Below are 15,935 nucleotides of genomic sequence, written 5' to 3' on the forward strand. Positions count from 1 at the left end.
CTCAGGTTTTCTTTTTAATGTTCAATGTTCCAGAGCTGAGCTCAGAGACAATGAGTCCAAATACAAGAGCAGATATGTTTCAAGTGGAATGAAGAGGACCAGATCGCGTCATGATAAATCAGTGTGTTTCCATGTGCAACAGAAAACGGACAAAATTAAAGCACTTCTGGTCTCAGATATGCTTTAAACCCAGTGTTCCAACATATCTTCCATTTCCTATCAAATCCATTCTTTCCCAGATCTTCTTTTTCTGAATTTAACACCGGATTTAACTGTTCTTATTATTCTGTGAACCGATCATGACTGGGGACTTTAAAGGTGTCACATTAAAACTCTAGTGTAAAACAAAATGAATTAAAATGTGAACAATTTGTACAATACATACAAAAAAACAAAAAAACAATCAGCAGTTAATTCCCACATTTAAAGACCTGGAAATGATCACATTCATTTTCCATATTTGGATAAACTAGTATAAAAGCCTCTTTTTTTCATATTTTACACAACACACCCACTCTACACATCTACTGTAAAGAGACTGTGAACACAAACAACCTGAGCCAGTGAAGCACAATTCACATCCCATCAAGTCTGAGCCATATTGTGAAAAAAAAAAGACTATTAGGTCATGTAGGTGTGGTACCGCTGCTGGAAACCAGGGAACATTGAGAGAGCACAATGATGAATCATACAAGGCTTAAGTGTTGCAGCGGTCCCCTGACAGATTTGTAGTGCAGATGCCAGATGGACATTGAGTGTATTTGCGTGGTTATAGTCCTTTTCATTTTCGCTTTTAACTCTATCCAATGAGAAACAGATTATTTAGTTAAAGAAAAAAAAAAGACGTTACGACAATCTTGGCACAACTGTTAAGCTACTCATGAACAATGAACAATAAAGGCATGACTCAAATCTCTACCCTTCTCCATTTGTTTGCTATTATTTGGCGGGATATTGCAGGAAGCCAGGAAATCCTCCCACAATTTCCCGAACAAATCTCACACTGCTTAATAACGATGAATGTGGCATCCCCTGATTGTAATTACATTAAATGTGAATGCAGTGCTAATACCCATTACACAGGCAGGGTGAGAGAATAAGTTTTTGTCTTCGTAAGTGGCAGACGCAACCATGTCTGAACCGAGGGGCTCGGTGGGAGGAAAAACACGCCAGGGGCTGCTCAGATGATAGGGGCTGCCTCTGGCCTCGACAACACAGCTAGTATCTTTACTGCTGCCAACACAGACTTGTTTATTAACATAGTCACTTGACACTGGCACATGCTTGAGGCTGTGTGGGCGAGGAAGTAGGGTATGAATGCTAACAGGCTGTTTGTGTCTACTGGAGCAGGAGTTACTTTGTGACAAGTAGATGCAAGTCTGCGTAAAAAAAAATGGAACGACCAAAAAAAAAAAAAAAACAACAAATAAATCTAATAAAATCTTCATTGATCACTCACCAATGAACAATCTATCAGTAAATAAATAGCAAAATCAACGGTCTACAAAATGACAATACACCAGGACTGAAATCATTTATATGAGGCAGCATTGCATAGTTTTAAACCAAGACCTAAACCAGAGTCCTGCACCAGGTCAGGTACGCAAGAGCACATGTGCAAAAAGTGCATGTAACAGGTGAAAAAAAGAGAAAAAAGAATAATTTAGAAAGACCTGGGTGAAATAAATAAAAAAGTTTTTAAAAAAGTAATCCAAAAGTAATTTTATCAGTTTACAATTGCATTGCCTTACGCACTTCTGTTCAGTCCAGCCTTCAGCCAAGACCACAAGGGTTGCTGACTGAGCTCAAGGAAAATATAAGGCTGTGCGTTAAACATCAGTGTTTGTACAACCAGAAATGTGTCCATGGTTTAATAATCAAAGAACATCAAATACCGAAAACTATGATCAAGGGTCTGGTCAAATTCTTAAGCGCAGCATGCAGTGTCATTTGACGTGATGCTCCATGAAAGGTTTTCGGCAAAGTTCTTAGGGCACTTTAGACACAGTGTCCATGGCCTCTGTATTAGTTATTATGAGGATGGGGGTTATACATGACACTTCGGTTCTAGTACTTAATGTTGCGGGCGTCAGGAGAGTACAGGTTTGCAAAACTGGACATCCTGTATGCAGGATTCTGACCTAAGCTATGGCTGCAGTGAAAGGGGGTATAACTAAATACCTGTTGTCAGACAATAGTTGGGAATAGGCAACTTCCCAAATCAGAGAGTCACGGAGGATTCCGGCTGCGGTGTCACACTGAGATCTGTCCACTGGTGCTGGGACTGAGTGAGAACAGGACGACTGCAGGGCTGATTTTTTTTTTTGTTCCTGAACTGCGAGGATTGCTTTTTGTTTCCACTTTGTCCCCGGACTGGCCAGTGCTGTGTCCGCTGCATTTCCAGGGCATATGTGAGACATCTGATGGAAGGTCCGTTTGCCCTTTGTGTTTAAAGGGTTTGTCAGACATTATAGTCTGGCGCTTTGCCCAGCGGTTGCCTCAGTCTTATCTGCAGGGTCATGAAGGCCCCCACCGCCACATGGAAGAGGATCTGCCACATGTTCCTCAGTTCATACAGATACATGTTGGACAGACATATGAGTGCAAACGCCAGGAAGGACTTACTGTTCCTCCAGACAGAGAAGTAGGCAAACAGGTAGCACTGAAAGGAGAACAGCAGAGAAGAATTTGAATGCTGCACACTTTGTGTGACTGACACTGACCCGTGGCATGTTGTCATCATTAATGTCCTTCACTGGACAATAAGTCTTCAGTACATAAGAAATCCTGACAGATAACTATGTTCCCCACATCGGTCTACCAATTTTCAGTCGATCTGTGGCTCCTGATACTAAATTCAGGAAAAAACTGAATTTAGTATCAAGAGCTGCACAAAAGGAGCTGATGAAAATGTTTTAGGGAAGGTAGTGGGGTGAAACGCATTGAGCTTTTGCTAATGTTAGTCTAGCTGACAAGCTGCTGAGCTGTAAAATGCAGGGCCATTAGTCAGCCAGTCAGCCAGTGATGGGCTGCTCTTACCGCAGACTATCACTTACCTGATACAGACAGGCTGCTGTGCCGAGGAAGAAGGCAATCACATAATTAAAGTCTTCATCATCATTCTGCAGTCAGGAAGAAAAGGCATGGAGAAAAGGGTTTTTTTTATCTCTAGGCATTCATGTCTAGACATGGCATCATGAAATCAATGTAATGTGACGTGAGACTTTTAAAGAACAAAATGGATGTTTGGAATATTGTCACATTTGTTATTACCATTATGACTGGCAGCCACAACTATAAAAACAGATTCAGTGTGAAACCAGAATTTCTCCACATGTCCTCACCTGTAGTATGCTCTCTATAGCGTGGACTCCTCGCAGCAGGTTCAGGCCTCCACAGAGGACACTGAGCACACAGGACACGATGCCTGGGAGAGTCACTGGCTCCAACATCTGTGTGGGAGCTGGAAGAGAGAAAGAAGAATTTTATTACAGGCGATATCTGCCTTGACAAATCAACTACAAAAGCATTCAGGGAAAAAAAAAATCTGCTTTCCAAAGTATGTAACAAAGCATATGCATTTTATGAAATGTAAATATTTATAAAAACCACTATCTGCAAGATAAAAGATAAATCCTTGAATAGAAATGATAAGCCAAGCAATACATTGTTTTTGCATCATCCACAAAATTCTGGCACAGTAAAAGGAGGGATACATAACTATTATCAGATTAGCATACTTCATCCCCCTGGGACAAAATGATTTATGTTCTCAGAAAATGGAGACTGGCAAGGCGACCAACAGAGGGTGAACAAAGCATGGAGAGCTGCTCTGAAAAGGATGTCAAGGGAAACACAGCGGCTCTAAGTGACCCGGGGTGGCATCGCTTAGCTTGGGGCAGCTGAGGTGTGACGGTGCGTGGAAGAGGGTTGTTTTCTGGAGCAACTGAGGGGAAGGGGGTCTGAGCCACAGAGCAACAGCGGAACTGCTTGACTGATATGAGATGTATCTGACCACCATAGTTTTAGTATATTTCAGGCTTTACATACAGATTTTTACTGAAAAACCTAAAAGTCTAGTTTTAAATTGATATTCACAGACACTCTATGTTACCATGCTTGCAAAGGTTTCCTGCTGCAATATACTGTTCACTGCAGTTTAAAGTAAACAATGGCCCCACAGTGAGAAAATGGAGGAAAACAATGCAGAGAAAATGCAAAATCAGCTCTTAATTTTCCTGGAAAAGTAACTATTAAAACAACAAATGATAAAACTATTATGGGTTTTGTGTTGCAAATGTTATTTTTTAAATGAATTTCTATATTATTGATGTTTATGAGATTTTCATCAGTTTTTAATATTAAAAATTACATAAAGTAATAAAGCAAATAAAGTGAAAATAGTGAACCCTTATTATATATTGTTCAACAAGGAAACTGTCTACTTCTTTCATGTGATACTGTAAGTGACCTATCAAGGATTTTCAACAATTCAACTGTAGTTAAAAAGATTTGTCCTGATGCTCTGAAGTACAAAAACAAGCCAGGAGGAGGTAACTGCACAGTACTGTACCTTTAAACATTTTAAACAACAAGTTTGAGGTGAACTGGTCTATAACCCAATAGCTCAAAATGATATGGACAATGACAGGTGCAATGGTGAATCCAGTATCAGACATTTACTGCTGCAAAAAAGCATACAATATTCTGAGGAAATCACCACTGACCTTAAACACCAGTGCTACCAGTATTAACAGTGCCAACTAATAACATAAGAAGAGATTCACACTTTATTGATTTCCAGAAGGGAAATTAAAAAGGTAGTCTATTACAACAGCAAACCTCTTTCATATTTGAATTAGGTTTGTATGGGGTGTGTATATGTGTGCAGCAGCAGCTCCTGTCGTACCTATGCCCTTGTACTTGGAGGGCGTGTGCACAGAGAATCCATTGATAGCCCGCAGGTCCTCAGGGGAGAGCTGGTAGGGCGGTCGCAGCTTGATCTCTGTCTGCATGTCAGCCAGGTTGATCTTGGTGGACAGCGAACGAGGGCTGTTGTAGCGCTGTTTGGTCTTCTGAATGAATGTGTCTGAAGGATCACAGTTAATATAAAAACAAAGGGAGCAGGGAGCAAAACAAGGAAGATAAACAGGTCATTTGTATGTGAGAGCAAGACATTTCTGTCTTTGATACTTGTATGTCAAACATTACAAATTGAATATCTTTAGGTCAAACAAAATGGAAATAAACACGCAGCTTTTCTCAGACTACACTGTAATATTTGGGATGTTTGCAAGAAGCAATTTTATGATGAAGTGTTACTTATTTTTTGGTGCAACCACTTTCCCTATGCCTCCTTTTTTCCCCAGAGTACCTTTTGTTGAGCTATGGAGAATTTTCTAGTCTACAAAAACCAACAGTGCTTACCCATCTAACTAAAACATGCTGCAAAATATAGCTATCATATCTTCTTATTTCTCTATCCTGTATTCTTTAAGTCACAAAGCAAATGACTTCATAATGTTTACCATGTGTGACAGGCTGAAACATGCTGTAAAAATCGATGGAGCTCACCGAATTCAATGAAGGAGTACGGCCGCACAACGCTGCTGATTCTCTTGGTGTCATAGGTGACAATAAACTCCTTCTGCAGCTCATCCAGGAAGCAGAAGGCCAGCACGTTGGGGTAGTTTGCGGTGCACACCATCAGGTATCCAACACCCAGAGAGCTTGTGAAACTGAAATACGCACATGCACCAGCATTACTACTTTTCATACACTGCACTCTTTTCTTCACAGAAACCCTGGGAAACTAATTAGGACATCAAGCTAAATACAGTGCAGATTACATGCAAAAAAAACACAGTGGCATTTCTGATTCTACTGGCTGCTGCTCCAAACACAGCGCAAACACTGTTTCAGCACATTTCCACCTAAAATTCACACATCAAGAGCTAATTAAACACAGAAACACAATCATATTCATACGCACCTTAGCAGACACTATCTCTGGGCCCTGCAGTGTTAATTGATATACTGAGCACAAATTAAATTCCCCAGATAGAACGACTTCTACATTATCTGAATAGCTCAGAACACAATTGAAGGGAAAGCTAGTTATCACATCTAAATGTGGAACATAAACGGCAACAAATAGAACAGACAGATGTGGTTTATCATGTGGCAAGCAGAGAAAAAAAACAAGACCAAAACGTGTATAGAAAATATATGAAGAAGTGTTTCAGAAAAAAATAAAAACAAGTAAAAAATACAAAACATTTATCTAATTTAATTTCAGCTCGGCGTGAGAGTCTCTGCTGCGTTTAGCTGTCATTAACGGTTGCGCCTCTCTCTTCACCTTTCCTTTGCTTTCTGTTTAACCATGCGTGTGTCTTAGCCCCCCCCCCCCCCCCCCCCCAAAACAGAGGGGAGACAGGCTGACAACGAATGGGGCAGTTGTAGGTTTCAGCAGTGAGGATCACTTCCGCGTTCAAAAAGCTGCAGTTCCTCGGCTGCCGCTGGGGGCTGGCTCCAGAAGTGAGCAATTCTCTTTACAGCCTAAAAAACATATTTACAGCCTCCAGCGGTTGACGGGGGCTGCAGTGTCAGTGTTTGTTTGCCAATGTTCGGATAGGTTTTTGTGACAGTATGGCTTGTTGTAGTGTAGACTGTACTAACCGACCGTCGAAGGAGTCTGTGTTGCAGTTTTTTCGGTAAATAAATTTCTCTCTATTTTACCTGGATGTTTGCACTAATTAGCATGTATTAGCATATTTTGCCGCTAGCTTATGACTTAATTGCCGATTTATGGTCGCTGCTGATACAGATAGAGGACCGGAGCAGCTAATGTTAGGAACGCTGTTGCGGTGTGTTCCCTGCTCTCAGAGTCCGTTTATTGCGGGAATACTAGGCAAAAATTTTATTTCGTCTCATTTTTCTGTTTAAAAAGTCCGACATTGCATGGACAGAGCAGCTCCGTCAGTAAGCGGCTGCTGTTGTTAGTGATAGTGGATGGAAGCAGCGGTGAAAGCCGGTAAATATGTAAATATGAAATATTAAACATTTTATTATTATTATTACTATCATTATTTTTTATTGTTATCATTACTACTAATAATATAAATAATGTTTTTAACGTTTTAATATATTTTATTAATATGAAATAATAATGATTGTTTCACAGTTAAATAATAGACTAGAAATAAATTTCCCCCCACAACTCCACCAGACCCTGCAGCTCCATCTAAAACTTCTCTATCTGAAACAGTCATGTTTAAAACACAGCAGCAACATTATGATCTCTGTTGTATGCTGTGTGTCGCGGTTACACGGGGTCGAGCTAGTCGGGTCGGACTCGGGGACCGTCGTGTGGTGGATGTAGCTGCTGCTTAGCTTGTTAGCCTAGCTGATTAGCTGATTAGCTGATTAGCCTTAGGCTAGCTTTGTTGCTCCGAACTAAGTGGCCGGGTTCTCGGTCGGCCGACCCCGACTGAGCCGTAGAGTAACGGCCTCTCCGCCAAATATGGAAAGTACACTCCCACTAAAATCCAAGATGGCGCAGCTCAAATGCCCATGATTTGGTCACAAAACTGACTCCCCGAAACCAGTGGGTGACGTCACGGGTGCTACGTCCATGTCTTATACAGTCTATGCTGACAGCTCATTACGTTGAGTGCAATAAAAGCTTTCCAAAAAGTTTTATAAATCCCTTAAAAACCAAAGATGGACAGATGTCGATCCCAACTGTCTTAAACTCAAGCAAAAACATCAACATTTTTAAAGGCATGCAATCTGGCGACTGATGGCAGGGAAGCTAGTCCTGGCCAGGGCTCTAGAAGCTCTCCAGCTGTTAGGCAGTGGAGGAATAACAATTATTTTTAACAATCTGTCCAGTTTTCATCTGCAGAGAACAACAAAAATAAGAGACGCCAACAGCCCACTCATACACAAAATATCAGAGAAAAGCAGCCAGGCACCTCACACTCATAGCTCTGTATAATGGTTAATACTGTGGCCTCTAGCTTCACAGTTGTGAAAAACACAAAATCTTCCTTCACAGTTAGTACATGCCATCAAGGTGGTTGCGTCAATGGTGCTGTGTGTTATGAATATTACGCCCACAGTAAGTGAAGTGCATTTAAACAGCACCTTTCAATATCAGACACCACAAAGTGCTTCACAATAAAAGACAGAAGAAACAGAAGATTCAAAGGGTCAAAAGGGAATGAATTTTAAAATTTAGGAGCCACAACTTCAAAGGCACAGTCCACTTTCATTTTAAGCCTGCAGGGGGGAAAATACCAACAAGACCTGATCAGAAGACCTCAGAAAAACAGGGCAGTAGCAGCTCACTCATGCAGACAGGTGTCTGACCATGCACAGCTCTAAAACTGATCACAATAACCCTGAATTTGATTCTAAATTTGAAAAGCCAGAGAGAAGAAATCAAGATTGGTGTCACAGAACCTTTTACAGGGTTTGTCAAAAATCGGTGTCCAGCTGCAACTAGTGCATCACCGCCTCTGACATCCTTCTAGTGGTCAGATTTGTTTCCCATTACTTTGAGTCTCTAGACAGGGTGCACGGAACAGTGCACAGACAGATCATAAAATATATCATTAACTCACTGCCGAGTAAAGGATAAAACATCACTGAAAATCTGTAGATAGATCTTAAACATGCTGTGCGTGCGAAAGAGACTAAAAATGCCCCAGAACCCAAAGTGCAAGGAGCAGTGGGCAAAGAAAATCCCAAATCAAGAACAAACTTAACAACAGCTTCTAAAGGGCCTGGGGTATTACAGAACAAATTAACCTGAGACTTTAAAAACTGCCTGCCATGTTGTGACCTTCACTGCCATCTAACCTCCTCCTCTTCAGATGCCTCAGGATATCATTCATTATCAAAAGAGGCTCTGGTTGTTGAAAGGTATAGCTGGCTCACTAATGGCTGATTTTAAGTTTCTTTTGAGGTCATGTCCCCTGTCTTAATAAGACTAATTAGGTCTTAACAAACAGTGCTTGAGAGACTTTCAAAGCATTTCCCTGAGCACTGGTGGAGCTTTCAGAAACAGCCTGACACCTCAAATGAAAGCCTAGCTGTCAAATCACTCAAATTAAAAAGCGTTTTTCCATCAAAATTGCATTAGGGGGTCAGGAAGAGAGGAGGAAAGCTGTCAGCAGTAAACTGTTTAATCCCCCATGGGTCATTTTGGATAAAGATGCAGTAAAACGATCTAAATCTCTATTTTATACCTTGAATAGAAAATATATTAAGCTAATGAATTCAAAGTCAAATACATATCAATGATCCTTATCATGTGCAGCTGGATATGATGTTTTTATCTAGTAAATACTGACAATTTTTCACATTTAATAGTTTATTCTTGTTTAATTAATGGATCAATTGAATATAAAGGGTCCATCTAAAATGGCCAAACATTAGGAATTTAAGTAAGACCTACTTGACATTGTAAGGTCCAGACTTAAGTGTGCAGCGGTCAGGGAACTGGCTGAGTTTCTTGGAGAGACCTTTGAGATGCCTCTTGGTTTCCTGAAGTTCTTTGTCCTGCTCATAGTCAGTGGATGCAGAGAGAGGGAGGCCGTCCCCGACCCGGACCACGGAGGCAAATAATACCATTGACATCTTACAGCTCTGACAGTCTCACTGAAGGCCTGCGAACATACATAAAACAGGGAAAAAAGCTTGTTGAGAGCCAGCTCAAATCTGAGACTGTATCAGTAATATACAGAATATCTAATATTGTTGATCAATAAAATGCTTTCAATTCAGTCTATGTTATGTCTCAAACAATTAACCACGAATGTGACAAAAGCCACGTGAGCATATTCATATCATTCAGTATTTTTTTTATACCACAGAGTTCAAAATCCTCCTGTAATGACTCTCGTATTGCATATAATAGACATCCTCTTCAAGCCCAAGCTTAAATCAGGTCAAAACACAAATATAAAGAAATATATCTTTCATACAGTTTTGTCAGAGCGCTTAGAAATGAGGAGGAGACCCCACAGCATTCTGTGGTGAGACCTGTTATGCAAAGAGAGATTTAAAAGCAATGAACTGTTAAACACCTTAAACAGCACTGAGGGGGTTCTTCCAGAACAAAGCAGAAAACATAGACAGTTTCTCAAAAGTGGAAGAGTAGGAAGAGTTAGGCAAAGTTTTTGCAAGAAATATTTGAAGGTGGAGAAGTTCTAGTGTATTGTTTTGCAGTTTGTTAGTTAGCAAATTCAGCCAGTGCCATGTAGGGAAACCTAAAAACATATGGTTAAGTTTATTTATAACAAAAACAGATTTACCTAATACTTGGAGTATTTTACGTAATGCTTCTGCCTTCACTGATAATGGGTTAAAGTAGACGTTGCTATGATTAATTATGCATTCGTGAGCTTGGAGGGCGTTTCCACTTTGATCCCCATATTAAAGGGTCAGCTCTAAATAACCAAACAAACGGAACCTGTCAGTCGCTGTGTGGTCGGTTGTGTTAGGACCACGGATAGCTCCACAGACTGAATGAAGGGACGTTGAGAGGAAGCGTTTGGAGGCATCACGTCGCGACGTGCTTCCACTGCACTCGTGGCAAAACACGAACATTTCATAGTTTCAAAACAAACTCAAGTCTTAAACGTTACCACCTAGATTGATTCAATAAGAGACCCGCGACACATTACAACGAGAGTTTGTCAGGGGAAACGTTAGCTAAAGCCATGTTTCAGTAGCTAGGGGAAAGCAGAGTTAGCGTTAGTTACATAAAACTCTATCAGCCGGACGCTTGGCACATTAGCCAAAAGTTTAATTTTTATCATTACCTTTCCTGTAATGTTACCAGCCAGTCTGGATTAAAGGAAATGCAGCTAACTAGCTCAATTGGAGCAGATAAGCCGCCTAGCCACCGTTAGCAGCTAATCAAATTAGCTTGCTCACCAACATTTCCTTGACGCTAGCGTTAGCAGGCTAGGGAGCTAACGGCTAGATGCTTTGCATATCCATAGGTCAGAACATCGGTACAAGCGAAACTGAACGAAACACACATGGCTCATTCTCTGAGACAGCTGCATGTATAATACCTGGCAAACGGGTGTAGCATCGTGTGGACACCAGTGATCTGCTGCTATGTTAGTGACCAGAGACAGCTAGCAAGCTACACACTGCGAAGACGGCTCTGTACGTTTACGTGGCTGTTTCGCTGTGCATTGTGGGTAAAGAAAGTTACCGATCAGCAAAGCAGAAAACAAATAAATAAACAAATGCAAACGACAGCAAAGCAACGATGGCTCAATAATAAAACACTAGGGACATATTTTATTGGTTAAGGGTTTTGACTTCTATCAATGACAATGAAATGAGTATTTGGATTGAATTTCAGATTTTTGGTTCCCTATCAGATTGAAGAAATTCCAATTAAAAATCCAGAAACGTTCCCTTTCACTGCTTCTGAGTAAATGAGTAAGTCTCATTTATTTATTATTTGTGGACTCACGCCATTTCATTGTGCCCTTTTTTGAGAAAAACATTTTCTGAGATTATCCCAATAAGTCATCAGTTGTTTGGTCTAATTAGTGTTCTCAACCAGGATTTTTCAGTTTGCTAATTACAACAAACGGTTTCTGTTGAATTCCAAACTTTTTCGTAATCCTGTACTGTAGTAGGCCTAAAGGGGACTTTTTTGTCTTGTAATCTTATTGTTTTCTCAATAAAGTTGTTCATTTGGCCCTAAATGTATGGTGTTTTTACATACTACTACTACTGGTGATAATTATTATTATAACAGCAGTTTTGTTCTTAATAGTTGTTCTTAATTACTTGAAATTTTTAGCCATTACTCATCCTGCAGGCAATAACAGATTTGGCCAAGAGATAATAAAATTCTTAATTCAAGGTCCAGCTAATAGATTCCTCTGGGGCTTTTAGCACATCTCACACTGGGGCTGTTGCAGTTACATGGTCAGCACCTTAAACCCCTCTGTCATCAGAATACTGTGTAGAACTTCTTTAAACACGGCTACACATTGTTTTACAATGAAACATGGAAAGAATGAGTAGACAACATAAAAACAAAACAAAACATAAAAACACAAGTAATGGTGCCTGGTGCTAAAAGAGATAATACACATAGATAATACATTATGACAAAATGTTAACAACTGTAAAAACAAACATTTTTTACAGACCAACAAGGTTGGTAGTCAGCAAGTAGTGTGCTGCTGTATTCACTCATTACTCCTTAACTGAGATTGTTAATATTCATGAGCTCATTAATGTTGTGATAGATATTGTGTTTCATAATTTAAAATTTCTCTAGTTTTTTTCTCTAATCTCTACTTGCCCCACTTGCTACTTTCCCACTGAAAGCCAGTAAGAAATTAGCTGTACTCCTAAGCATCTGATGCTGAGATTTTTTTTAAAAACTCTGAAATTAAAATAACATGAAAAATGAATAATGTGTGCCCAAAGCCTGCCAAGCTTTAGGGCTCCACTCAGACCTGAAATAGGCCATTCACTGGCATCAGCATTTTTTTTTCTATTTTCATATATTTCCTGTTAGAATATGGACAAAAACACAACTGTGGCGAGAGGAAATGAAAACAATACAGAGACAGTTAGTGGCCTCATCCTTCACACATACCTATGCAATCTCCCCAGAGCTCAGGCAGTGTGTCAGCCTGAAGGGACCTCCTCACTACCCTCGTGGCTTGTGTGAGAGAAGGAGAAAGACAGACACACAGTGAAAGTGGATGATGGATGTCTGCTGCTGGTGACAAGTTGATGAATAGCCACAGGTCTCGGTGAGCGTTTAGTGCAGAGACTGTCAGGTATGAGGAAGGCAGTGTCGTCATTCACAGTGACAGAGTCTAAACAGATGTGCAAGCGCATCAGCATTCAAATGCATCAGCGCCAATTGTCTTTCCCAGGATGTCATCATTATACATTTCAGTTTTAAGCTCAGCAGTTCTTGAGAACTCTGACATATCTAAAATTATACCTGCAGAAAATTCTCTTGGTTGAACTGCAGGATTTTGACATTTCTTTCCAGGAAATTCACTGAATGTATTTTTCACTGTCTTGGGTAAGAGCCGATTTGATGCATTCATTACATCTTCTAATAACAAAGTGAAAGATCGAACAAAATACACTCACTGTTGCTCATAGTAATACTTTCACTTGAATCTCAAAGGTTTATCCCCTGTGAAATGCCCAGTGAAATCATTAAGAATCACCCTCTGCAGACCATGAACACATACAAGTAATTTTATGCGAATGTCACTGGTAGCAGTTAACATTTCTTGATATTTTACTCTGGACAAAAATGTAAGATAAACTAACAGAAGACTGACAGTCACTGCCATTTGGTTCACATTGATCTGATATATTTGATTTGTTTAAAATCAAACTGGTTAGAAGCCCAAATATTAATAAAGATAATCATTTAGTAGCGACAGGGAGATGCACTTGGGCTGTGAAGACAATAATGTCTTCTGTGGCTATTGAGGAGCTTTGTCTAGTATGGAAAAAAACTTTTATCTGGACAAAGGTATGTGGACAATCCAGTCCACATAGCCTACTATAGGTTATAGTATCCCTCTGTGGTTTCACCAGTCAGTCAAGAGTCAGGATTTTACGTAAAGCTTTATGTCTAGTGCTGTTTTTCATGGTTTGCAGTTCCATTGAAGGGAATCCTTATTTCTCCAGCATACAATAATATTTTACACAATAGACAATACAATTCTCCCATGTGCAAAGCAAGGCCCATAAAGAAATGAGTTTCCTGGTTTGGTGTGAAAGAAACTGGCCTGCACAGAGCCCTGACTCAACTCCATCCAACACCTTAGGGATGAACTGTAACACGGACTGTGAGCCAGGCCTTATCACCCATCATCACTACTGGACCTCATGCTCTTGTGGCTGAATGGAAGCAAATCCCCTTCAGCCAGGCTCTAAAAATCAGGCTCAAAGCCTGCAATCAGAAGAATGGAGGCTGTTGTAACATCACAGTATGTCCCATGGTTTGGGAAAAATATGCTCAAAAATCAAATATAGGTGTAATAAGTGTTCACATTATTTATGATTCTAGGATACACATTTTTAACAGAGAACCTGTATTACAAACTTAACAATGAGGGAAACCCTTTCAAAATACATTACAGGAAGTGTAGGAGCTTGTGGTTTTGGATCTTGATCCACAGTGATGACTAAATATTAGGATATCTAAGTCTCTGCTGGAACCTCAAGTGGGACCTTACTCAGCATTTTCAGCATGAGTGAAACAAGGGTCTTGAACAGAATTACAAACAAACAGTTTACAGTAAACATCTTGATATAAGCACCTGTCCAAGTATGTTCATGTATGAATTGAAGTTGTATGCAGGGTGTAGCTGACTCATAAACTCAGACAGCAGTTGTCACTATTGCATTAATTTATACAAACATCTATTGTTGTTGGTTGTTAAACATGGAAGCCATTGGTTCAAAGGTCTGTTCAGTTTCCCTCCCTGGTTTTTCCAGTCAATCAAGAGTCAGGATTTGACATATTCATGGTAAAGAAATCTGATGGATTTCATAAATTAAAATGTACCAATTTCTATCAGCAGTATTAAGAAAGGGATGCTGTTCTTCAGTGTTGACTAACAACTCCATTGAATTTCACTGAGATTGAACATATGGATCTTTCAACAAAGAGTGCAAATCATTTTGATTACTGCCTCATGCAAAACAAGCCAAAGAAAATCTTTATCTCTCCCAAGCAGATACTCAGAGGTCTATTTATTTCACAGTTCTGGTGTTTAGACCAATTTGTCCTAGTGTAATAAAAATGAAAATAATAGGAAGGGACTAAAGTAGGTCCAGAAAACATCAACAAAATAAACCACACGTAGTTGCTTTTTAATGATGCATCTGAAAAAATAAGGGTTCATATGTGGGCTTGTATAAAAAAAATACATAAAACATAATTATGACACAAAGAAGCAGAAGTGAGATGGAGGTCAGGCAGGAGGAGGAAGGCAGAGATAAGGAGATAAAATCCTGAACAGCCCAAAACACAATCATCCATACAGGAGAATAGTTTCTGTTTAGGGTACTTGAATCTGTGCAGACCTTGACTTTGTATTAACACTCCTCCATTTCTTATGCTCATTTTCCACAGGTTAAAATGCTTGTCCCCTCCCTTCCAAGGAAACCACAAAGAAGAAATGAAGCAAAGCTCCCAGGCATGAAAAATGCTCTGCCCCTTTGAAAAACCAAAGTCAAATTGGGATTGAGAGGGTATTTCTGCCTGTGCCCACGGGCATTAATCAGCCTGCTATGGCTCAACACTGCTTGCATCCCAACAACAGCACTTTATCTAAGCAGATTTCTGTGACCCTGCAATCACTGAACACAAGAAACTTCAGTCTCAAAGTCACTCCTCAGCTTAGACCGAGCTTTGAGGCTGAAGCTGTGAAGACTCAACTCCACACAGGTTTCTCAGGACCTTGATCCTAAAAGTAACTATTTTTTCCCATGTCGTATGTGACACCTTTGTCATCTATGAAAACACAGAAGTTCAGGCAGTGGGGCTCTGACAGCTGCTTTCACTGATGTCACCACGAGCAGGGTCACTTTTAGGCCCCTGCACCATTTTCCAGACATTTCTCATAATAAAGCCATCAGTGTCAGATCTGCTGAGTGCTGCTCATGGTCCATTTGTTTCCCCTCTGAGATGCAGAACTGAGAAAAATGTCAAAATAAACAGGCAAAAAAAAAAAAAAAAAAAACTGCTCCCAGGACTGCCTGTCAGCCCAGCCACCCAACAAGGTCAACTTCTATTTATTTCATTGTGCCAACAGTGTAGCCTGGTGCTGCTGGTGAAGAACTTCAAACATGTTCTCACACTCTAGATATTCCTCAGCGCTGTCTCAGTGAACAAATGATAA

At 40.1% G+C, this 15,935-nt stretch overlaps 1 protein-coding gene across 2 annotated transcripts; it reads right to left on the reverse strand.

The window, feature by feature from the left end:
- On the reverse strand, positions 1-11,190 carry sec22a (SEC22 homolog A, vesicle trafficking protein). 2 transcript variants are annotated; one of them, XM_041058095.1, is made up of 7 exons: positions 11,091-11,190; positions 9,464-9,674; positions 5,575-5,738; positions 4,910-5,089; positions 3,345-3,463; positions 3,057-3,122; positions 1-2,662 (listed from the first exon to the last, which is right to left on the reverse strand). In XM_041058095.1, the coding sequence occupies exons 2-7, from the start codon at positions 9,643-9,645 to the stop codon at positions 2,462-2,464; spliced, it is 912 nt and encodes a 303-aa protein (XP_040914029.1). In that variant the 5' UTR covers positions 9,646-9,674; positions 11,091-11,190; the 3' UTR covers positions 1-2,461. The 2 variants fall into 2 exon arrangements, with proteins under 2 accessions (XP_040914029.1, XP_040914030.1); XM_041058096.1 differs by lacking the exon at positions 11,091-11,190 and adding an exon at positions 10,948-10,986.
- Positions 11,191-15,935: the final 4,745 nt, after the last annotated feature.

The sequence above is a fragment of the Toxotes jaculatrix genome, chromosome 15, assembly GCF_017976425.1.
Source record: "Toxotes jaculatrix isolate fToxJac2 chromosome 15, fToxJac2.pri, whole genome shotgun sequence".
NCBI lineage: Eukaryota > Metazoa > Chordata > Actinopteri > Toxotidae > Toxotes > Toxotes jaculatrix.